We start from the raw sequence: 25397 nt of genomic DNA on the forward strand, positions 1-25397 counted from the left end.
GACCCAAGTGTGAAGCGTGACGGGAGTGTGTAAGGCTTCGCACCCTTACGCATTCCAGAATATAGCATTAGTGTTCCCTGCCTAGTGTACGGCCGCGAGCACGCAGCCAGGGCCTGCATCCGCCGCGAGCGCGGCCTTGGATTGGGCAGGGCGGAGCATGCCGGGAGCGGCCGAGTCTTCGAAGTGCTTGCTGGGAGTTGTAGTTCTTGGTGCCGGAAGTGGGGGTGGCAGGGATAGAAACCGCAGCTGAGACTGCAATCACCGCGCCTGCTGTCAACCCGGGTGTAGTGCATCACCCTGAGCCCACCCACCGAGGGTGCCTCCTCCGTTCCCTGGGGCTTCGGGAGTCCTGAGGGACGAAGTGGCAGGGACGCCTCTTTTCAGAGAGGCGACGTCGTAGCCCCGGATGCGGCCGGAGGGCGCGGGAATGGAGCTCGGCGGCTGCGAGGAGCGCCTGCCGGAGGAGAGCAGGTGGGCTGGGAAGGAAGGGCCTGGAGAGTCGGGGGCAGATGGATGTACCCAACCACCAGGAGGGTTGGGAGGGCTCGGAGAGCACCGGGAGAAGTGTTGGGCTTGATGGACTTTAGGGCGACTGTTTTGGGCGACTTGTTTGGGAAGAAATTGTGAGAAGAGGGACTGGCAGGGCGTGGATAGGACGGACGAGGGAACGGGTTTAATGAGTGTGGGTAGAATATGCTGAGGGCAGGGGGAGCAGGAGAGGAGGTGGATATTGAGAGGTGCTGGGTGAGATTTTACAGGCCAGAGTCTATAGATAGGAGTAGGGCACAAGGTTGATGGCCCGAGTGAAACTTGCGGTGACAGCATGTCGGACCAGTATTAAAATTGGTGGTGTAAGAATTTCTGGGCGCAAAGGTTAGGCATTATGACTGGCCTAGAAAGAAGCTTTGGCGGGGACAAGTGTGAGGAAGAAGACGAGAAGGAGAGCCTGTGTATGAAAGTGGACGATTGTAATGGCCATGGTGTGGGGGAGGGGGCTTGCTAATGAAACTAGAAATTGTGTGCGTGTCTCTGTCAGAGTGGCAGGGTCTTTCTGTCATTTCCTTTTCATCTTCAAACCTTTCTCTCCTTCCCCACAATGCAATTAAGCAATTTCACATTTATTTATATGGAACTATTGTCATCCAGTTCATACCCTTTAGAAATGGAGGATTTAAGATTTTACAAACTACTTTGACTAAATGGTGACTTATTCTATGTATAGGTGCTTCCCATATTTAGAATTTGCTTCAGTGAGAAAACATCAGCAGGGGGAAATTAATGAGATATTGTGCCCAGGTGAAGACCTGGCTGTTTTTAAGTTTGACACGTCTTTTATCTACACTGTTAGCTTGTGGCCTGGTATACGAAATGTGGGCCAACAAGACTGGGTTCCTGCCTGAGATGTATGAATGATGAGTTCAGTGAAACTGAATATCTTACTTCCCTTTTCCACGTTTCAGTTTCTGCTTGTGTATATTTGGCTATTTATTCTTCCTCCAGATGTCCGTGAAATGCTTCATGTGAAAGGTCTCATATGAATTTTAAAAAGTTTTTGGTTCATTTTTCTTTTCCTTTACCAGATCATGTGAGAGAGGCTGGGTTGGAAATTCAAGTTCACATTTCCTCCCCATCTAGCTGGGTTAGTTATTTATTTAATGAATTTAAATAAACACGTATCACATGCCAGGCCCTACTTAGGAGCCTTACAAGTATTAATTTATTTACTTCTCATGACAGCTGTATGAGACAGGTATTATTATTATCCCCATTTAATAGATGAGGAAGCTGAGACATGAACAGGATAAATAACTTGCCAAGTTCCTGCATTGAATCCTGGTGGAACTGGGATTCAAGCCCAGGCAATTTGGCTCCAGAGTCTGCACTTTTTATACTTATGTTATGCTGCCTCTCATTATGCTAATATACTGTAACAAATGTATAAGATAATGAATTTTATGGCATTCTTTGCCTGTCATTCAGGCCAGTAGGACAACTCCTTTGCAGGTTTATTTTTCTCTCTATTATTTTTTTCCATGCTTACCTCTCTCTTTTTTTTTTTTTTTAAGATTTATTTATTCACCGGAGAGAGAGAGAGAGAGGGCAGGGGGAGGGGCAATGGGAGAGGGAGAGAATCCCAAGCAGACTCCCCACTGAGTGTGGAGCCCAACACTAGGCTCAATCCCACAACCTGAGTTGGTCGCTCAACCAACTGAGCCACCCAGGTGCCCCTTTAATGCTTGCCTCTTAACCAAGCAACTCTAGTTAAAATTTAATTTCTGGAGTGGGACTATCCCCACAAGGTCACTGGTATTGTTGCTATAGCCTACTCTTTGTTGGTGGCTGGTTAACTCAGAATGTGTTGTTTAATGAGGTTTCATGGCACCAAAGGCCTCCTTAGCTCCAAATAGACAACTGGCATATACAAATTTGTGCCTGAGAATTGAGGCATTGTGGCTGGGTCACTGCTAATCTAACTTTCTATCGTCAATAAAATACCCAATTCAGAAAAAATCTGCATGGTGAGATAGCATTGTTTTTTAAAAAAGATTTTATTTACTTATTTATTGGAGAGAGTGAGAGCATGAGTGGGGAGGAGCAGAGAGAGAGGGACAAGCAGACTCTGTGCTGAGCACAGTGCCCAATACAGGGCTCAATCCCAAGACCCTGAGATCATGACCCGAGCTGAAATCAAGAGTCTGATGCTTAACCGACTGAACACCCAGGCGTCCCAAGATGGCATCAGTTTTATATATAAAGGGTGTGTGTATGGGGGCGCCTGGGTGGCACAGCGGTTAAGCGCCTGCCTTCAGCTCAGGGCGTGATCCCGGCGTTCCGGGATCGAGCCCCACATCAGGCTCCTCCACTATGAGCCTGCTTCTTCCTCTCCCACTCCCCCTGCTTGTGTTCCCTCTCTCGCTGGCTGTCTCTGTCTCTGTCAAATAAATAAATAAAATCTTTAAAAAAAAAATAAATAAAGGGTGTGTGTGTGTGTGTGTGTTTTATATATTTATATATATTTTGTATATAAAGGATAAACTTATCAATATATTTTCTGGAAGTGGTAGATGTAGTGAAATGTGCATAAGCTTTATAACCAAATAGGCCTGCATTTGAATCCTATCTCTACTGCTTAATTTGGCTCATCCATCTGAGTGGGGAAAATAATGCCTTCCTGACTGGTAACTTGTAAGGTTTTGTTAAGATAATGTGCATGAAACTCTTCATGGAGTGCCTGGTATGTGCTAAGTGCAAAAAATGTCTGCTTGCTGTCTTCTCCCCAGTTTTCTTGAAATAAGGTGGGAATGTGCTTTTCTGGTGGCTGTTCTCAATTGTACAGCTTGTTCTTCCTCCTTCCAAGGCTCCTCTTGAGTTCAGCACACCGAGGATCAGAGTGTTAGCCTAGCTTTTCACTCTATCCTTGGAGTGTAGTTATTTCATAGGTTCCCTTCATTTTCATCTAGCTAGTTATCACTCTAGCAAAATGCCATACTGCTTAGAGTTAATGCTTCTCTTTCTTTAGTTGGGTAGTAAGTGCCAGTTTTTGGAGATTGTCTGGTGAAACTACCAAACAATGAAAGAAATGGTTCTTCTAGCATTGCTCTGTCACCCTAGACTGCTTTGGGCTATGCAGTCTGAACTTGGAACCCAGCTCTATGAAGTTTTCCTGGTGCAGTGATCCAGATGGAGTCAAAATTCAAGTATTAAAATACTTTTTAGTGTCTTCAAACTGAGCTCAATCCATTGGTTAAAACCTTTTCATCTTCTTTTCTCTCTCTCAGTTAATAGCATTTTTCACTCAGCAAACCCAGAAGCCTCAAAGTGAAATTTGGTACTTTGCTCTTCATTTCCCATATCCAGGCAGTTTCCAGGTCCTATGAATTTTGTTCCTGATTTTTCTCCCTCAAAACTTAATTTTTTTCTCCATTTCCAAATATATTTGCTTATATTACTAAAAAATCCAGGGAGTAGTATTGCTTCAGGCATGGCCAAATTTATGTAGGTGCTTAAACAAGAATTTGTTCTTATCCATGGGCTCCTCTTCCCTATGTGTTGGCTTCATTCTAAGGCCGACTTTTATACAGGATTACCCTAAGCAATCCCAACAAAAACAAAACAAAATAAAACAAAGCAATCCGAATAGGTATAACAAAAACAAAAATTCAGAGGCTGGCTATTTTTGGATTGACCTGAGTTATGTTCCCCTTCTTATAATCAGGGTATGGAATATGCTGCTCAGTCAGGCCTAAATTACGTGCCCAACCCTGGATCCTGAGGCAAGGGTATACTTTCTTGGAACTTCATGGACCAGAGTAATTGGGAGAGGGGTGATTCCCCGGTGGAAAAGGAGAGTTCTGTTACCAAAAGAAAGGGACATGAATTCCGGGCATGGAATATATAAACAATATATTCATCGAGGACCCTTATTGTCTCTAATTGTGGACTATCTCAGTAGCCTCCTAACTGACCTTCCAATCTGAACTCTGGCCCCAATTCCAGACAGCCTCCACACAGCCACCACCTTAATTTTTCGGAAGCAAAGTTACTATAGTATTTTGCTCAGAAATGTTTAGTCTTTTCTTATTGAAAAATAGAAAATAGTCAAAACTTGTCCCTGACATTTAATCTGTACTTTAATCCCTACGAAGTTCCCAGTTTCAAAACCATGGCATTCACTCACTCTTACATGTTCTTCCTCACCACTCTCATTCTTGCTTCTCCACATTCCCTGCAGTCCCTCCTTCTTTGCCTGGAGGGCTATTAGTCATCTTTTAAATAATGCTCCTTTAGAAGGCATCTCTGACCTGCCCTTTTCCATCTCTCTTTGTAACACTTCTCTCTGCATAGCATAGTTATGTAAGTGCCCATTTCCCCCATTTCATTCTGAATATCTTGAGAGATGGGGACTCTTCCTCTTTAACCACCATAAGCTCAGTGCCTAGCACAGTGCCTAACATAATTGACATTCAATGAGTATTTATTCAAGGAATTTTCTGGAAATGTTAACAGTTTGGTCATGCCTCTTATAGTTGGGCAGGTGCCAGTGGTACTGTTGCCTTTGGAAGGGCCTCTTTTTCCCCTTTCTCCCTATTCATTTTCACTTTATTATATTTATCTGCATTTTCTATTTTCTTCCCTTTCTTTCTCTTTTTTCTTTGACCAAGGTAGGGGTTGACAGTTTATGTAAAACTATTAGTAAAGCAGGAGGATCAAATAATTTTTGAGTAATCCATACTACTAGTCCAGTTATTAGTACACCTACCCCCATTGCTCACTGTCCCCTCTCCCCCCGCAACATACTCTTGAAGCTTTGGGGCGGGGATGCTATTGTCAGAGCCCAGGAGAGGGAGGCCTATCAGCAGACAGCGGAGACCCTAAGCTGAAGCTTTTCCCAGTCTATCCTCCCCACAACTGGTCTGCTTTTTTTTTTTTTTTAAGATTTATCCATTTATTTTAGAGAGAGAGAGCACACAAGCAGACTGGGGGAGGGGCAGAGAGAGAGAGAGAGAGAGAGAATCCTGAAGCAGACGTCGTGCTAAGTGTGGAGCCTGACATGGGGCTTGATCCCAGGATCCCGAGATCATGACCTGAGCCAAAACCAAGAGTTGGCTGCTTAACTGACTGCACCACCTTGGCACCCCTGTTCTGTTTTTTATAGCTGCTTTATCACTTCTTTTATTTAATGGAATCTTTTTGTGTGTGTTTTGTAATCCTTCCTCCCTAAATTTCACCAACCTACCTGGGTGGTTATAGACCAGCTCTGTCCAACATAATAGCCACTAGCCACATATGGCAATTTAAGTTTAAATTAATGAAAATTAAATAAAATTTAAAATTTCATTCTTTAGTCACACTAACCAGATTTCAAGTGCTTGATGGCCACTGGGGCTAGTGGCTGCCATATTGGACAGCACACATATAGAACATTTCCAGCACCATAGAAAGTTCAATTGAACAGTGCTGTTGTAGATTTAATTTTGAGTTTTTCAGGAAACAACTAGGTCATGCTTACATGTTTTTAGTTCCTCTACATCAGGCTCACTTGAAGTTTAACCCACACTTGATGAGAGGAGAGAAGGTTATTAAAGGAAATCATAAATTATTAGTGACTAAATAGGGACTTGAAAACTATCCTCAAAATTTGTAGGGCTATGAAATTCACAGAAATCCTGCTAGATTGTAGGAGTGAGGTGACTGACTTTTTTTTTTTTTTTACTGGAAAATAGCAGAATCCCATAATTTCTAAAAGATTCTAAGACAGTCTCCCTGTGAGCTTTCTCACTTGGATACTTTTGCGAAGAAAGCATTAAGAACCATAACGTCATTCCCTCATCCCCTAAAATACCATGGCGTTATTTTTGCCTCCTCAAGAGTCCTTTGAGAGTTTTAAATTTTCCAAGTTTTTTTTCCCTATTTGTTCTACTTTTGTTATTTGCTCACTGTCTTATTGCTTTCTGGCCAGAGAATATGCCTGTACTTCTGCTTTGGTGGATTGATTGACTTTTTTTTATTGTGTGTACCTTTGTACAAGGCTAGTTTTTATGAATGTCCTATGCTTAAAAAAAAGTGTTCTTTAGGAGGTAGCTTTCTAGATTTAAAGAACAACATTATTATAATATTATTCAGCTCTTCTAATCACATCTTTACTTTTGGTTTTCATTATCTGAAAACTAATCTCCCATTACCATTGTTTTTTCTTTTCTATTTTCATTTTGTTAAGACTTTATTTTTAAGTAATCTCTACATCCAAGGTGAGACTTGAACCCACAGCCCTGAGATCAAGAATCTCATGCTCCACTGACTGAGCCAGCCAGGTGCCCCTCAATTCTCTTTTTATATGTATATAATTTATATATATATATAAAATTTTTAAAAAGATTTATTTATTTTAGAGAGAGAGAGAGAGAGAGAGAGAGTGTGTGTGTGTGTGTGTGTGTGTGTGTGAGTGCACAGGATGGGGAGGAGCAGAGGGGGAGAGAGAGAGAGAATCTCAAGCCAACTCCTTGCTGAGCGAAGAGTAGAGCCCAATGCGGGGCTGGATCTCATGACCCTGAGATCATGACCTGAGTTGAAATCAAGAGTCGTCCACTTAACCGACTGAGCCACCCAGGGGCCCTTATTTTATATATTTGAGGCCATGTTATTAGATACATAAAATTAGTGAGAACTATATCTTCATTATGGCTTCTTTGTCTTTTTAAATGATTCTTGCCTTGAATGCATCCGTGTTGTAATATCATAATTTCTGCTTACCTTTTTGCTTGATTGGCTGTTTTGTTTTAAATAGTTGAGTCTATTTCATTGACTTTTATTTTTATTTCATATCTGTTTTATCTTAATTCTGTCATCTTTTAAAAATGATTTTTTTATAATGTTCTTTTGCTTTTTCTTTGCCTCAGCGATATTTAAGATAATCTAGTCTTAGTTGTAACGAGGATTAGCTTTTACTTTAAAATAGGATCCCTAAAACTGGAGGCAGTGGAAGCACTGTCTTTCCTCCTGTGCCTTTGCTATCGAAGGGTTGGTGTGTGCCTCTTCCTTGCTTGTAAAGCATTCTGCTACCCAGACAATGTAAGATGTGACTGTAAGGTAATGAGATTGGCTTTCTTCTATGACTCATGAAATTAACTTTATTGTTTTGCAATAAAACCTTTATGTTTCTACCATTCTAATAAGAAAGCAGGTTTGAGTCTCTGTTATATACAAGGTACCTCCAAATCTGAGGAAGTCTTCCTAGCTTTCCAGCTTAAGCAAGAGTACCCTGAGCGTGATCAGGCCTTAGAATCTATGCTTACTAAGAGGTGATTTGACCCTGGTTGAAAATCAGTTGAGATATTCTTTAGATGCAGAGCACAGTAATAGATCTTAATTTGTGTTGCAGACTGTCCATTCCCGATAGTTTTTGGCAGATTTTTCTCTGAGGCAGAATGGGTAAGACTTTATTCAGGTACCCCTTCTGGTGTTGTTGGATTTATTATATGTATGCAGTGGAAATTCAAAGAGAGAAAAGGACAGAGAAAAGAGAAATATTATTATCTACCCTATGATGGTGCTTTCTGTAGATTATCAATTACACTGGGGGAACTGAAGCTTAAAGAATTTAAATGGCTTACCCAAGGATGCGTAGCTAGTATGTGGAGAGCCAGGATTCAAATTCAGATTGGCCTGACTGTGAACCTTGTTCTCTTTCTGCTGCATGACATTTTCTCCCTCCTTGTTATTACAGCACATAAGGCATAGAAAAGACATGGTCTCTGTCCTTAAGGAAATAAACCACGTACAGTAACAATTAAGTGGCAATTTTTTTTAAAGGATAATCAGGAGCAGTGGTATATTGACAGCATATATTATGGGGTTTCTAACAAAAGAGTTAGAGCTGGTCAGATTATTTAGAACTTCTTAGGAGAAGGTTGAACTAGAGCTGAACCTGAATCCCTGAATGAGACAAGCAAGAGAAGCATTCTAAGTGGTAAAGTCTGCATAAATAAAATCAAGTAGGTATGAGGTTGGCATGTTTATAATAGAGTGTGGTAGGAAGAGAGACTATTTTCAAATTGAGGAGTCCTGAGAGGGAAAGTTGGTATTTAGATTGGGGCTACATAATGGAGACTTTTTGAACTCCATACCGAGGAGTTTGTACATCATCAGTAGTTAGGTTTCTACAAGGGATTTTCCTATTGGTAAATCTGCTCATTGTTGACATTCAGTAAATTTGATATCATTCAAATGTAGTGTGATGGGTGAGGCATTTGTTGAATAAATTTGAAGTTACAGGTATGCCTAGGAGTACTACTTATTTCCCCCTAGACATTAAGATTCTGCTGTCAGCCATTAAAGAGATGGGACTAGCCAATGGTTGGGTTCTCCTAGGTGCCCCGGAGCTGAGAGACTATAGTAAAGTCAAGCATGTTTTTTATATAAACATTATTTACTTAAAAGCATCCTAAATATTTAACTGCATACTCTACAAGTTAATACTATATAATTAAAACCAGAAAATATGGAGCCAGATAAGAAGAAAATTAAACAAATTAAATGTGGTAGTCTCTTGTTACTTAAGCGTTACCAATAATAATTTCACTTAACTATGTTTTCCTCTAGTTTAAAGAAGGAACCTATCACTTCTTTTCAGGGAGTTCTTTTTAGTATTAAAAGTCCCAGGTGTTTGCCTGACCACTGACCACAGTCTTTCAGCATAAGATGCCCTTGACACTTCAGGATTTAAAAAATCCTTGATGGTACTTTCCAGCCTCTTGTTTGCTAACTTTGTTCAGATTCGTGATCTTTAATTAATTGCTAGAACTGTTTAGGAAGGGCTAAACAGGGACGCCAGTTGAGTGTCTGCCTTCAGCTCAGGTCATGAGCCCAGGGTCCTGGGATCGAGTCCCGTATCAGGCTCCCTGCTTGGCGGGGAGCCTGCTTCTGCCTTTGCCTGCCGCTTGCTTGCTTGTGTACGCTCGTGTGTGCTCTCTCTCTCTCTCTGACAAATAAATAAATAAAATCTTTAAAAATAAAAAAAAATTTAAAAAAGGAAGGACTAAACAGTTTCTCTCCTCTGTATTTCCCTCATAGAACCAGAGGTAACCATTATTACGTATCTCCATTTCTCTCAGTATTTTTATGTTGAGATCATAAATATAATTTTATATTCTGCCTTTTATACTTAAATATATCATTAACTTTGGAAACTTTTCCTAATCAAAAATTTGATTGGTTTCACGATATTCCATCATTTGGATATCACATACCTTTCTTCACATTTCAGGGACCAAATCATAATCTGACTTGGGACAACCTGACCTTCAGTCTTGATTTCAGACAGATACCACAATTCATTGCAGATAAATGGCACACTGTGGAGGGGGTATGCCAATAGGTTGAAGCTATTTCCATGTCCTTCCTTTTTTTTTTTTTTTTTAAAGATTTTATTTATTTATTTGACACAGAGAGAGAGACAGCCAGCGAGAGAGGGAACACAAGCAGGGGGAGTGGGAGAGGAAGAAGCAGGCTCCCAGCGGAGGATCCTGATGTGGGGCTTGATCCCAGAATGCTGGGATCACGCCCTGAGCCAAAGGTAGACTCTTAAGGACTGAGCCACCCAGGTGCTCCTCCATGTCCTTCCTAAAAAGGTCACTGGGGATCCAAGATATGCCAATATATCTTTCTTGGATTGAATCTCACTTTACAATTATTATGTATTTATTATTTGTCATATATTTCACTTGTTTTTCGTGATTATGTATTAGTTATATGGCATAGCACTTTTTATTTTATTTATTTTTTATGTTTTAATTTAAATTCCAGTTTTTTTTTTTTTTTTTTAGATTATTTATTTATTTGACGGTGAGAGAGACAGCCAGCGAGAGAGGGAACACAAGCAGGGGGAGTGGGAGAGGAAGAAGCAGGCTCCCAGCAGAGGAGCCGGATGTGGGGCTTGAACCCAGAACGCTGGGATCACACCCTGAGCCAAAGGCAGACGCTTAAAGACTGAGCCACCCAGGCGCCCCTAAATTCCAGTTACTTATATAGTGTAATATTAGTTTCAGGTGTACAATATAGTGATTTGACACTTCCATATATCACCTGGGCAATAACACTGTTTTTTAAAAAAATAACATTGGTGGGGCACCTGGGTGGCTCAGTTGGTTAAGTGTCCAGCTCTTGATTTCAGCTCAGGTCATGATCTCAGGGTCATGACATCCAGCCCCGCACCAGCTCTGTGCTGGGTGTAAAGCCTGCTTAGGATTCTCTCTTCCTCTCCCTCTGTACCTCCCCTCCCCTTGCATGTGCATGCACTCTCTTTCTCTCTCTGAAATGAAAAAAATACATAAATAACTTTAGCTTGTAACTTTCCTGTTTTCACCTGGAGTGTCACTTTTTAAAAAAAATTCCAGTATAGTTAACATACAGTGTTATTTTAATTTCAAGAATACAATATAGTGATTGAGCAATTCTATGGGTTACTCAGTGCTCATCATGGTAAGTGCACTCTTAATCCCCATCATTTATTTCTTCCATTCCCTCCACTCACCTCCCCTCTGGTAACCATCAGCTTGTTCTCAGTTAAGAGTTTATTTTTTGATTTGTCTGTTTTTGTTGTTGTTTGTTTTGTTTCTCAGATTCCACATACAAGTGAAATCATACGGTATTTGTCTTTCTCTTCCTGACTTATTTCACTTAGTGTTATACTCTCTAGATCCATCCATGTTATCACAAATGGCAAGATTTTATTTATTTATAGCTAATGTTCCATTGTGTGTGTATATAACCATTTCTTCTGTATCCATTCATCTATCAATGGACACTTGAGCTGCTTCCATAATTTGGTTATTGTAGATAATGCTGCAATAAACATAGGGTTGCATATATCTTTTCAAAGTAGTGTTTTCATATTACCCAAAGGATATGGGTAGTGGAATTACTGGATTTTTGCTTTTGTTTCCCTTGCCTCAGGAGACATATTTAGGAAAAACACTGCTACAGCTGATGTCAGAGAAATTATTGCCTGTGCTCTTTTCTAGGATTTTTATGGTTGGTCCATAATCCATTTTGAGCTTATTTTGTATATATGTAAAGTGATCCAGTTTCATTCTTTTAAAGCATGTAGCTGTCCAGTTTTCACAACACCATTTTTTGAAGAGACTTTTTCCAGTTACATCTTCTTGCCTCCTTTGTCATAAATTAATTAACCATATAATCGTGGGTTTGTTTCTGGGCTCTCCATTCTGTTCTGTTGACGTATATGCCTGTTTTTGTGCCTGTACCATACTGCTTTGATTACTTCAGCTTTGTAGTATATCTTGAAATCTGGGATTGTGATACTTCCAGTTTTGTTCTTCTTTTTCAAGATTGCTTTGGCCATTTGCGGTCTTTCCATGCAATTTTTAGGATTATTTGTTTTAGTTCTGTGAAGAATGCTATTGATACTTTGTTAGGGATTGCATTAAATCTGTAGGTTGCTCTGGGTGGTATGGACATTTTAACAGTATTTGTTCTTCCAATCCATGAGTGTGGAATATCTTTCCATTTGTTTGTGTTGTCTTAATTTCTTTCATCAGTATTTTATAGTTTTCAGAATACACATCTTTCACCTACTTTGTTAGGTTATTATTAGGTGTTTTATTATTTTGGTGTAATTGTAAATAGGATTGTTTTCTTAATTTCTCTTCCTGCTACTTCATTATTAGTATATAGAAATGCAATGAATTTCTGTATATTGATTTTGTATCCTGTGATCTTACTGAATTTATCACTTCTAGTAGTGAGTTTTGGTGGAATCTTTAGGGTTTTCTATAAATAGTATCATGTCATCTGCAAATATGGAAAGTTTTACTCCCCCCCTTTTTTTAAACCAATTTGGATGCCTTTTATTTCTTTTTGTTGTCTGATTGCTGTGGCTAGGACTTCCAGTACTATGTTGAATAGAAGTGATGAGAGTGGACATCCTTGTCTTGTTCCTGATCTTAGGGGAAAAGCTCTATGATGTTCTTTGTGGGTTTTTCATATGTGACCTCTATAATGTTGAGATGTGTTCCCTCTAAACCTACTTTGTTGAGGGTTTTTGTAATGAATGGGTGTTGTACTTTGTCAAATGCTTTTTCTGCATCTATTGAAATGATCATGTAGTTTTTTAAATTCTTCCTCTTGTTGATGTGGTGTACCACAGTGACTGATTTGTGAATATTGAACCACCCCTGGATCCCAGAAATAAATCCCACTTGATCCGTGGTGAATGATTATTTTAATATATTGTTGCTTTTGGTTTGCTAATATTTTGTTGAGATTTTTGTATCCATGTTCATCAGAGATATTGGCCTGTAGTTCTCTTTTTTTTTGTAGTGTATCTGGTTTTAGTATTAGGGTAATGCTGGCCCCTTGAGTGTTACTTCTGATTGTGACTTGGCAAGCTTGAGACTAAGCTGGCACTTAGGAAAACTTTTTCCTTGAATAACCTTATTTGAGTTGCTTAAGCAATTTCTGTTCCTCTTTAAAGGAGGAATGAAGTCAAAATCCTCCCAAAAGAAAGTAGGTAGGACTTTATTCTGAGGTTGTTGCTGTAAGTGATTCAGGTAGTGATGGATTACGCTGTCCCTTGCCACTCAGGCCTGGTTCTTCCTTGGCACAGGGTGAGATGCTTAGAAGGACTTGCTTTTTAATTTATGGTGCTTAAGGCAGAGCACTGTGTGCACTTGCAGAAGTGGCTCTGCAAAGGACTACTTTGAACCTAATATACTTCAAAGTCCTTACCTTTGGCCAGATAAAGGTTACATATGAATCCAAGGTGATACTATTCAAATAATTGTTACCAAACAGGTTTAACCCAAGAAAGACTGATCTTACTTGCTGCAAATGCGGTTCAAGAATGCAGAGGCGTATCTGATTTCTCATGGTGATCTGTTTACTTGCATCTAAGATTCAGGTATGAATAGATCAACCCAACCACTGTGTGTGGGCTTCAACTGAATTTAGCATTTCTACTCTCTGAAAGTGGTAACTGTGTCATTTACTTTTGTTTGAGCATATACCAAATATAAATGATTTGGTATATCTTAGAATAAGAGCCACATTCTTTTGTAGCTTTGATATCTTAGGGACACTATAGTATGGGGAAGGAAAGTTCCTTAGCTTTGTCCAGAAGTAGGTAGTAGATCTGAATGCTCAGGTTTCTAGGATCTCAGTACTCTTTATATAATTTTGGAATCACAGCCTTAGGTAGGATGATGCGGTACTTGGTGTCTGCTTTCAGAATTTATCATGATGTTCTTTGACAGTTAACCTTGTAAGATCAAGAATAAATCAGAAATATTGCTCAGCCATCAAAAGATTGAAATCTTGCCATTTGCAATGACATGGATAGAACTAGAGGGTATTATGCTAAGCAAAATAAGTCAGTGAAAGACAAATACCATATGATTTCACTCATATGTGGAATTTAAGAAACAAAACAGAGGGTTATAGGGGAAGGGAAGGAAAAATAAAAGAAGATGAAAACAGAGATGGAGGCAAATCATAAAAGATGCTGAAGTCTAGGAAGCAAACTGAGGGTGGCTGGATGGGGAGGGGGGAGGGGGGTGGGTTAATTGGGTGATGGACATTAAGGAGGGCACTTGATGTAATGAGCACTGGGTGTTACATGCAACTGGTAAATCACTGAATTCTACCCCTGAAACTAATAATACAGTGTATGTTAACTAAATTGAATTTAGATAAACATTTTTTTAAAAAGGATAAATCAGAACATAGATATGCAGAGTCACTTTAGTAAGCAAACTGCTCTCAGACCAGTTTAGTAAGCAAACTGCTCTCAGACCCTCTCAGACCTAAATGTGAAAACTGTCAATCTGAACAGGCCAGATTAACTCTAAGGAAGCATAGGAACTGGAGAATCACTGAAGCAAAAGTTGGCAGTCAACTGGCCTGTGATGGCAGTTTCTCACAGTATAACAATAAATGGCATTTTAATGTCCATTTAAGTCCTGTGTGCATCTTAGTTATCTTGAGATATCTCTAAGGACTGGTATGGAAATAGAACAGGGCAGTGGCCAACAAGTACGTAGAGAGGTGCTCAACATCATTAATGATCTGGGAAACGCAAGTCAAACTGCAATGAGTTATCACCTCACACCTGTTAGAAGGGCTGTCATCAAAAAGATGAGCGATAACAAGTGTTGGTGAGAATGTAGAGAAAAGGGAACCCTTGTGCACTTTTGGTGGGAATAGAGTGGTGCAGCCACTGTAGAAAACAGCATGGAGATTCCTCAAAAATTAAAAAAAGAAATACCATATGATCCAGCAATTTTACTCCTGGGTATATAACCAAAGGAAACAAAAACAGGATGCTGAAGAGATATCTGTACCCTGGTGTTCACTGCAGCATTATTTATAATTATAATAGAAACAACCTTAGTATCCACTGAAGATGAGTGGATTAAAAAAAAAGTGATACACACACACACACACACACACACACACACACAGAGGAATATTATTCAGCGCTTAAAAAGGAAATCCTGCCATTTGTGACAACATGGATGGACCTTGAGAGCATTATGTTAAGTGAAATAAGTCAGTCAGAAAGACAAATACTGCATGCTCTCACTTATATGTGGAGTCTAAAAAAGTCAAACTCATAGAAACAGAGAATAGATTGATTGGTATTTGCTAGAGGTGGGGGTGTGGGGAATGAGGGAAATGGGTGAAGGTGGTCCAAAGGTACAAACTTCCAGTAATAAGATACATAAATTCTGGGGATGTAATGTATAGCACGGGTGGCTAAAGTTAACAATACGGTGTTGTATATTTGAAAGTTGCTAAGAGAGTAGATCTAAATGTTCTCATCACAAGAAAAATTTTGTAAATATGCTAGGTGTTGAATGTTAACTAATTTTATTGTGGTGATCATTTTATAATATATATGCATATCAGGTCATTATGTTATACACCTTAAAGTAATATGTCAATTATATCTCAGTAAAATTGGGGAAGAAAGAAATGGAGCAAGTGAGTTTGGTGACTCGAATGTTGAATGGTGTAAGGTTAAGAAAGCCTGATGTCTCCCAGTTTGAATAAATTCTTGGTTTTAAGGACTTGAGAGCGGAAGACCAGGTTGAGATTCATCTGGCTTTCTCTTTTTAGATGACACTCCTATAACTGGACCTAGCTTCATTAATTTTATTTTATCTGTCTTTACTGTACTCATCCACTTTTAAAAATGACTCAGAAAATGTACAAATAAGTTAGTTTTGAATACTGATAGAAAGGATTCCAATTTAGCACACTTCTACCCCTATAGGTATTTAAATAATATAAGATAGTATGGTGGAAGTTCCCTGAAAAAAATTATTCCCATGACTGTCCTTGAAAAGTATAAAGAGTAGTAAGTATTCCAATAAGAAGTGGAAGGGCAAGGTAGAGTGTGCAGTACAACAATTTTCAGACTTTTCCTCTCAGTACTTCAGATGGTTCAGAAGAATTAAGCCAAGAGTTGACTGATTTGGGGGGCATGTCCCAAAGTTGCTCAATGTAAACAAAACATTTTTGTCTTAATTTTAGCTTAAAAAACTATGGGTGATTTGTATAGTGAATATAGTGAATAAAAATTCATTTTTGACTTTTTTGTTTGGAAAAAGATTTCTGGTTTTGAGCAAATGCCCTCATCTCTTTATATGTTTCTCATGTACTATCCTTTCCAGAAAAGGATCTTGATGGGTCGCACTCCTAGAAATACAGGGTTATAGGTTACTTATGTGAGAATTAAATGAGATAATAGATGAAGATTACCTTACAATGCATAATATGCCACATTAAGAGTGAGGTTTTGTGTTTTTTTTTTTTAAATCTTAGTGTTCTTTACAACTTAAGTTCTCTCAGAATTGGGTTTTATGCCCAAATAAAAAATTAGTAGGGGAGAAAATGTTAGGACGTAGGGCAGGAGGCTTCTTGGCTTAGACTTTCTTTGACATGGTTAGGATCAAGTACAACAAAGTTAACTAACCATTGGTATAATTGATGCCCTTGCAGGAGGGAGCACTGGCAGCTGCTGGGTAATTTGAAGACTACCGTGGAGGGTTTGGTGTCAGCCAACAGTCCCAATGTCTGGTCCAAGTATGGTGGCCTGGAGCGGCTTTGCAGGGACATGCAGAGCATCCTCTATCATGGGCTCATCCATGACCAGGTATGTAAACCTCTTCTTTTTTGCCAGATTGACTGTACCACTTGTTGGAAATAAACAGTTGCATTAAGTTGTTGGCAGGGAGAAGATGAAGGCTATTAGTCTGTGAGCCCTTGAGGGTAGATCTGTTATATGATGAGGAGGAAGAGGACAATAAGGGCAATGATGATGAATTGCTAGGATTTTTCTCTTAGGACCACCCTAGGACACATCTGAAAAGTATTTACAGAATATTATCCTTTTTAGAATATCCTCTGAGCATCATTTTGTAGATAACTGGTTGATCCTTGGGAATGGTAGTTTTAGTTATAGCTTAATTTTTAAAAATATAAACTTTATTGATGTTGAGTTTATTTTCTGTAATATCCTCAAGCACTCTGATAAACTTTGAGTATTGATAAGGAGTGGAATGTAATAATACTCAATGGTTTTTGCTTCATCTTTGGCAATTACTCCATTTGTGGTGTTTTAAATAAGGTTCAGATCTGGATAAAATTGACAAGTGAGTCATTGGCTCTGGCATCCTCCTACTTAAAAAAAAATCAGACCTCACAAATATGTGCATGATCATGTGTTCCCGAACACTCATGCTCATCCCATGTCAGGGTCTAGTATTCTTCCCTGGAGCTCTCTCCCTTGAGCCAAGCTTGTTTTTTTCTTTTTTAATCAGAATTTGTTCTCAACTAGACTAGCAGTCACATTGAAAAAGAGCTAATCTGATAATTGGCATTAAGGTATTCACAGTTGATAGAATTTAATATGCTACCTTCCCTTCTAAGAATACGTGTATATTACTTCTGAGCAGTATCTTCACACTAATGTTCCTGTTGGGTATTTTCAGAATTCAGTGGGGAAGTTGGCTTAGGTTAGATTTTCTTTATTCAGAGTAAGTTCTGAAAGTGAGGCTCTTGCAAAGAGTTTCTTAATGGTTATTGTTATTCAAACACCATTCTAGGAATTTGGAGGCAGCATTGTGTATTACACTAATAAAAGTCTTTGGAATCAGATAGAACCTAGATTGAAATCCAGACTCATTGCTCAGGTCCTTGGGAAAAAGTTATAGTTACCGTTATAGACTTCTGAGTTGGACTGTTCATATTTTAATCTCAGCTTCAGCACTATGTGGTATTGGGTAAGTTACCGCTTTGTGCCTCTGCTTACTCACTTGTAAAATGAGATAACACTGGTACCTACCTTATATGATTATTGTGAGAATTAAATGAGATGATATACATGAAAAGCTTTAAAAAACGTAAGTTGACAGTTGATTGTAGCTATTAGGTAATGTTAATTTTTTTGAGGCTTGTTTTTCTCATCTATAAAAATGAGGATAATGTTATTAATATAATGTTTGATGGAAAGATTAAATGAAATAGCATACAAATTTGCCTAGTGCAACATAGGAAATAATAAATGTTTCTTTCATTTTTTAAGTTTCAAGTTACATGTAGTCCTTTGGGGGAAAAAAGCTACGAAGGCTGGAATTTATAGAACAAATAAGTTAACCCACTGCAATCTGGTTTTTGCCCATACCACTGGTGATCTTGCTACTGAAATTTAAGTAAAATGATGTCCATGTTACCAGATCCATGAACATTTCTTTTCCTTTGAACACTGTCTTATGTTCTTCACTGTTGACCATCCTCACACCTGACTTGTACGGCATTATTATCTTCTAATGTCCCAGAGTCCTCCTACCTCTGTGACCATTCCTTTTTAATTTCTTTCCCTGGAATCTCTTCTTTTTGGATTTTAGCACTTAACGGGATTCTGTCCTATGTCCTTATCTCTTATTACTTTGTACATTTTCCTGAAACAGCCTCATCCACTTGCATTGTTTTACCTACCACCTGTGTGCTAAAGACCCCCAGCTCAGGCACCTCTGCTGAACTCCAGATCTGTAAGACTAGCTGTCCTCTATACATTATCATCTAGCGGTCTGTCGTACAGGCCAGGCACAACATGACCCAAAACAAACTTATTTTCCTCATGAGATTGCCCTTCCTCCTATTTTTAACACTAATTTGTGGCAGTGCCAGCCACTCAGTCTTCCAAGCCAGCAACTTGGGAATCATGCCACATGTTGTATAAAAACTCAATACAAGTTTCCCAGGCTGATGACCAAAATAACTACTAGATTCGTGTTGCTACCATTTAGTGGTTAAACACTGCATCTTGATAGCAGAAAGGTTCTTTTCTTGGCTCTTGTTACTAATTTTACATTGTCGTCTAGAGTAATCACTTCACCATATTACAAGACAGTTTTCCCATCTGTGCCAGAAAGAGAAAATGTCATAATGAAGTAGTAAAGTCAATGGGATTCCAAATGAAGGATGCTTGGTAAATGCAAAACAAAATTAATGTATCTTGTTAGAAATATTAATAAATGATACCTGTGAAAGCATGTGGTTATCAGACTGGAAAATATTAAAGTATATGGTCATCTGAAAAATAGCAGTAGTGTTAATAAGTGAAAACAGAGTAAACCAGGCAAATCTGTCATACACACACTTTTCAACTACAGGCTGTAATGGAGAGAATCATAACCAGAAGATCCATACCAGTTTCACTACTGCTCTGTTCTACCTTGTGAAGACCTAACAATTAATGTCTGTGTCAAGGACTTATTTTTCCCTTTCATTTCCTCCCTAAAGATTAAGGCTTTCAAAGGCTTCTGGCTGCTGCGTCATCAGGAAGCTATTCTGGGTGTTGTGCCCTTGGAGAGGGGGAAGGGATACAGTGATTCATGCTGGTCATATCTATTCTGTGCTTTCATAAGGATGTGTTATGGAATGTGAACTTTATTTTTTTTAAATCACTCAGTGCCTTATGAAAGCTATAACATCATGACCGTATTTTTAGAGGGATCTCATTTTCCCTGACAGCCTGCATCTGGGCTACCTTTTAATTTTCCTATAAGGCAAGGCATATTTGATCTTTTCTTTTCTACTGCTTAGAAATGTGGAGACAGTCTCTAAGATTCCTTGGCTGAATAGGAGAAATGAAAAAATCCCCCTCTTTTCCACCACCAAGAAGAAACCTCTTACTGGCAATATAGGCAGCCCAGTTTAAAAAATAACAATAACAACACAAAAGACGTCTGTGTATTTTTTTTTCTGAATATGTAAGTAATATATTTTTATTTGTTGAAAATTTGGAAAATACCAAAAAAGAATTTGAAGAGAGTAAATATCACCCTCAGTTCAACACCGAGTATTATTGCTCTTTAACATTTTGGTAGATCTTATTTTTGTTTCTATGCATTTATGTGCTTTTTAAAATATAAAGATTATACTGTATATATCATTCTGTAACTTGCTTTAAAATATTTAATTTTTAAAATAAACAATACATTTATATGGTTAAAAAAAACATATAACTATATTCAGTGAATATCTTGTTTCTTTCCTGTCCTATAGGTAACTACCGTTTACCAGTTTGTTTCCAGGGAATTTTTATGTTTATAGAATTTTATGAATAATTTTCTTTGCTATACTTCCTGACTTTTCACACAAATAAAAGCATGCTATAATTACTATTCTGCACCTTGGTGTTTTTCACTTGATAGATCTTGTGATTCATTGCAAGTCATTACATAAAGTGCTTTTTCTTTTTTACATCTTTCATTTTATAAAATTCCACTCTATGTATGTACCATAATTTGTTTAACCAGTCCCTGGCAGTGGACTTTTAGATTACTTGCAGTCATTTGCAGTTAGTGCTGCAGTGAATAAACCTTGTGTATTGGTTATTTTGCCCTTTACCATAGGATATTTCTGGAAGTAGAATTTTTAGGCTAAAGGGTATGTACATTTCAATTACGATAGATAGTGCTAAATTGCCCTCCATGAAGTTATGTCTATTTACACCCTCACCAACAATGTATAAGAATATTTGCTTCTCCATACCCATGCCAATATAGGGTATTATTAAACTGTAAACTATCACCAATATGATAGATAAAAAGTTACATTTCTCTTACCATGAAAGATGTTTATGAGAGCCTTATTTTCTGTGAACTTTTTCCTCTTTCCCCCCCTTTTCCTTAGATTGTTAGTCTTTTCCTATGGATTTGTAGATGTTCTTTGTTAATGGAATTAATCCTTTGTCTGTAATGTGAATTGCAAATATTTTTTCTTAGTTTGTCTTTTGCCATTTCATTTGGTGGTTTTTATATGCAGAAATATCTGATTGGGGGGGCAGAGGGAGAGGGAGAGAGAATCTTTTATTTATTTATTTAGAGAGAGAGCACACATGTGCACCCGTGGTGGGGAGGTGCAGAGGGAGAGAATCTCAAGCAGACTCCCCACTGAGCATGGAGACCCACACGGGGATTGATCTCACAACCCTGAGATCATAACCTGAACCGAAATCAAGAGTTAGACGCTTAACTGGCTGAACCACCCAGGCACCCCTCTGATTTTTAGTAAGTCAAATTGATCATTTCTCTCAGGGCTTCTGGACTTCCCCACTGTATGATTAGTAAAAACATTTGTTCATGGTTTCTTTTATTAATGGCGTAATTTTTTACATTTAAACCATTTCATCTGTAATTTATTTTGAATATACTTAATTCCCTTGGCACACAGATCTATTTCTGGCTTTTTATTATGGTCTGTTGTTGTCTATTTGTGTGTCATCACCACTCAGTTTTAACTATTGTAGCTTTTCATTATGGTAGGAATAGTCCCCCACTTGTACGGCATCTTTGGTTGTTGATTTTTCCCCCCAACATTCAGCATTTGCCATTTCATTTACCCCTTAACTGCTTCATCATAGTTTGGATAAGGACAGGAAAACCTTCTTATACAATGTGATCTGAGTCATTTTCTGATTAAGTGAGGGCAATTAAGGAGTCATTCAAACATTTTATTATATTTTAAAACATCTAAAATTACATTTGTTCAACAGTCTTTGAATATAGGGCCAAAACCTTTTCTGGGAGTATGGATCCACTGGTAGAGTTTCATATCATCTTTCTTGAATAAATTGCACCCATAATACATGGTACAGGACTTCCAGTTTTAATTTCTTTATACTGGACTAACAATTTAAAGATCCTGTAAATATGAGTATAAAACCCACATTTTTAGATTTTTTTCCTTCTAACTCTGAAAGTTGTCTTGCCCCTGCATAATTTGACATCAAGTTTTTATAGCAGTTTTTGTGTGGGCATAAATTTTCAGCTCCTTTGGGTGAATACCAAGGAATATGATTGCTGGATCCTATGGTAAGAGTATGTTTAGTTTTGTAAGAAACTGCCAAACTGTCTTCCAAAGTAGCTATAGCATTTTGCATTGTCACCAGCAATGAATGAGAGTTCCTTTTGCTCCACATCCTCACCAGCATTTAATGTTGGTATTGTTTTGGATTTTGGCCGTTCTAATATAGGTATATAGTGGTGCTGTGTTTTTTTAATTTGCATCTCCCTGATGATATATGATGTGGCACATCTTTTCGTGTGCTTGTCTTCTGTGTATCTTCTTTGGTGAGGTGTCTGTTAAGGTCTTTGGCCCGTTTTTAAAATCAGATTGTTTGTTTTCTTATTGTTGTGTTTTAAGAGTTCTTCATATATTTTGGATAACATTCCTTTATCATACGTGGCTTTGCAAATATTTTCTCCCAGTTTGTGGTTTGTCTTTTCCTTCTCTGGGTAGGAAAGAACTGATCATTTCTTTGCTGTCCTTTTGCTCTTGTTGGTAACAGAGCAAAAGTTTTTAGTGAAGTCTAGCTTATCAGTTCTTTGTTTCATGGATCATTCTTTTGGTCTTGTATCCAAAAAGTCATCACCATACCCAAGGTCATCTAGGTTTCCTCCTATGTTATCTTTTAAGAGATTTATAGTTTTGCATTTTACATTTAGGTCTATGACTCATTTTGACGTAATTTTTGTTACAGGTGTAAGGTCTGTGTCTAGATTCATTTTTTGCATGTGGATGTCCAGTGTTTCAAAACCATGTTGAAAAGACTGTCATTGCTCCATTGTATTGCCTTTGCTCCTTTGTCAAAGATTAGTTGATTTTATTTAGTGTGTCTGTTTCTGAGCTCTCTATTCCGTTTCTGATCTGTTTGTATATTTTTTCCCCAATACTACACTGCCTTGATAATTGTGCCTTTATAGTAAGTCTTCAAGTCAGATACTGTCAGTCCTTTTTGAAGAAAAACTTTGCTCTTGTCTTTCAATATTGTTTTAGCTATTCTGGGTCTTTTGCTTCTCCATATAAACTTTAGAATGAGTTTGTTGATATCCAAAAAATAACTTGCCAGTTTTCTTCATATAGGTCTTGTACATATTTTGTTAGATTTATATCTAAGTATTTCATTTTCAGGAGTGCTAGAGTAAATGGTAATGTGTTTTTATTTTCAAATTCCACTTGCTCATTCCTAATAAATATGGAAAGTAGTTGGTTTTTTATATTAACCTTGTATCCTATGACCTTGCTATAATCACTTACTAGTTCCGGGAACGTTTTTTGTTAATTTTTCAGAATTTTCTACTTAGATGATCATGTCATCTGTGAACAAAAACAGTTTTATTTCTTCCTTCCCAATCTGTATGCCTTTTATTTCCTTTTTTTTCTTATTGCATTAGCTAGGACTTCCAGTAAGATGTTAAAAAGTAGTGGGAAGAGGAAACATCTTTGCTTTGTTCCTGATCTTAGTGAGAAAGCTTTGAGTTTCTCACCATTATGTATGATGATAGCTGTAGGTTTTTGTAGACGTTCTTTATCAATTTGAGGAAGTTCCCCTCTATTCCTAGTTTACTGAGAGTTTTTATTATGAATGGGTGTTGGGTTTTCTCAGATGCTTTTTCTGAATCTATTGATATGATCATGTGATTTTTTTATTTGGCTGTTGATGTGATGAATTCCATCACATTCCATTGATGTGATATGATGTGTTGATTTTGGAATGTTGAGCCAGCCTTGCATACTTGGTGTAAATCCTACTTGGTCATGGTGTATAATTCTTTCTATACAATGTTGGATTTGATTTGCTAATATTTCGGGGGGATTTTTGCATCTATGTTCATGAGAGATATTGGTCCATAGTTTTCTTGTGATTTTTTTTCTGGTTTTGGTGTTAGGATAATGCTGGCCTCATAGAATGATTTGGGGAAGTATTTTCCTCTGCTTCTGTCCTCTTAAAGGCATTATAGGGAATTGGTATAATTAAATGGTTAGTAGAATTCATCAGTGAACCCATCTAGGCCTGGTGCTTTTGGTTTTGGAAAGTTATTAATTGTTGATTCCATTTTTCTTAGGAGATACAGGCCTACTCAGATTATCTCTTTCTTTTTGGTGAGATTTGGCAAATTGTGTTTTTCAAGAAATTGATCCATTTCACCTAGGTTGTCACACTAGTGAGCATAGAGTTGTTTATAGTATTCCTCTGTAATGTCCATGATATCTATAGTGATGTCCCCAATTTTATTTCTGAGTTAGCCTAGAATTTTGCCTAAAGAAAGGAAACCAAGTTTAGATCCTATTCACATAGTTGTAACTAACCAGGAGACATGCTGGAGTTGATATTTCACTGCTGCCCACCCCTGGCCACTCACTGCTCACTAAGCCACAGAACAGAGATCAGAAACACTGACACACCACTGCCAAGATATTAAAGGTCTTCATGACTCCAGTTGGCAAAAGAGCCTGTACAGCTGACACTTCTAATTCTCACTTCTACCTTACCAGTCTAGGTGAGAAACCCACTGACATTTGAGATGCTTTTTGGGTCATGTATTAAGTGCCGATTTAAGGACTCTTTCTAGGCTGTTTATTTTGTTGTGTTGGTTAGTCTGCCTCTTAATGCTTGTGCTAGGTCTGTACTTCAAAATTATTTAGATTTCAGTTTTAACCTGTGCCCATAATCTCAGAAAGGATTCTCAAAAAATAAGAATTAGATTTTCCTAGTGTAAACATTTGCCTTCTCCAGTTCAGGCCTGCTCTAGTGTGAGACATTTTATCTAGAACTGATCATTTCTTTGACTGTAAATACAGCCCTTTCCTGACCTGGTAGCATGGGAAAAGCAAGTCTCCCCTTACTTGATTTTGCAGTAAGAACTGAAGACATGTATCTCTGATTTTTAACAAATAACTTAAACTCTTCACCAGTTTTAAGATTTACCTTCTGGGGCTGAATGGTGGAGAGATGAGGCAGCAATCAGATTATTTTCATTGTGTAACCTTCTATGTCATACGCATGCATTACCTGCTCAAAAGAACAATTAAAACAATTTCTAACAATTATCCTTAAAAAGGGTGAATATGTGTATATATCCTTCTGAATGCTGCTGAGAACCTCTTTGAGGCGGGGAAAGTTAGGCTTTTTTTCCCTCCTGCCTTTGAATGTCAACACCAGAACTAGATTTGGTCTGAAGTGGTAGTGATTTCTTCACCTTATGTGTTCCTACAGCAGGTATGTTGCCGCCAGACCGATTACTGGCAGTTTGTGAAGGACATCCGCTGGCTCAGTCCCCACTCAGCCCTTCATGTGGAGAAGGTAAGGAGTGAAAAGTAACCACAAGGCTTTGTTGTTTGATGTTCTGTGTGAAGAGTCTCCTAGGCTAGAAGGATGGTGTGTGTCAAGTTTCCTATTAACTGAGGAAATTATTCCTGTAGGACTAATTTGGAAGGGAAGATTATTTGCTTTAAAAAATAAACCTTGTTAAACCCATCGCTCCAGGCCACTTTCTCTCCCCTGGGGAGGGAGGTAAAAAAGTTTTTGA

General features: G+C 38.3%; 1 protein-coding gene across 2 annotated transcripts in view; it reads left to right on the top strand.

The window, feature by feature from the left end:
- Positions 1-214: 214 nt before the first annotated feature.
- The window catches only part of RUBCN (rubicon autophagy regulator), a 53409-nt gene continuing 28226 nt past the window's right edge, over positions 215-25397 (top strand). Inside the window, exons 1-3 of one of the 2 annotated variants that reach the window (XM_040621366.1) lie at positions 215-471; positions 16519-16672; positions 25085-25171. In XM_040621366.1, the coding sequence (XP_040477300.1) occupies positions 407-471; positions 16519-16672; positions 25085-25171 (306 nt within the window). In that variant the 5' untranslated portion in view covers positions 215-406. The remainder of the gene's footprint in view (positions 472-16518; positions 16673-25084; positions 25172-25397) is intronic. The other variant, XM_040621367.1, reaches the window with a different exon arrangement.

This window comes from Ursus maritimus, unplaced genomic scaffold (assembly GCF_017311325.1).
Source record: "Ursus maritimus isolate PB19 unplaced genomic scaffold, ASM1731132v1 scaffold_4, whole genome shotgun sequence".
Lineage (NCBI taxonomy): Eukaryota > Metazoa > Chordata > Mammalia > Carnivora > Ursidae > Ursus > Ursus maritimus.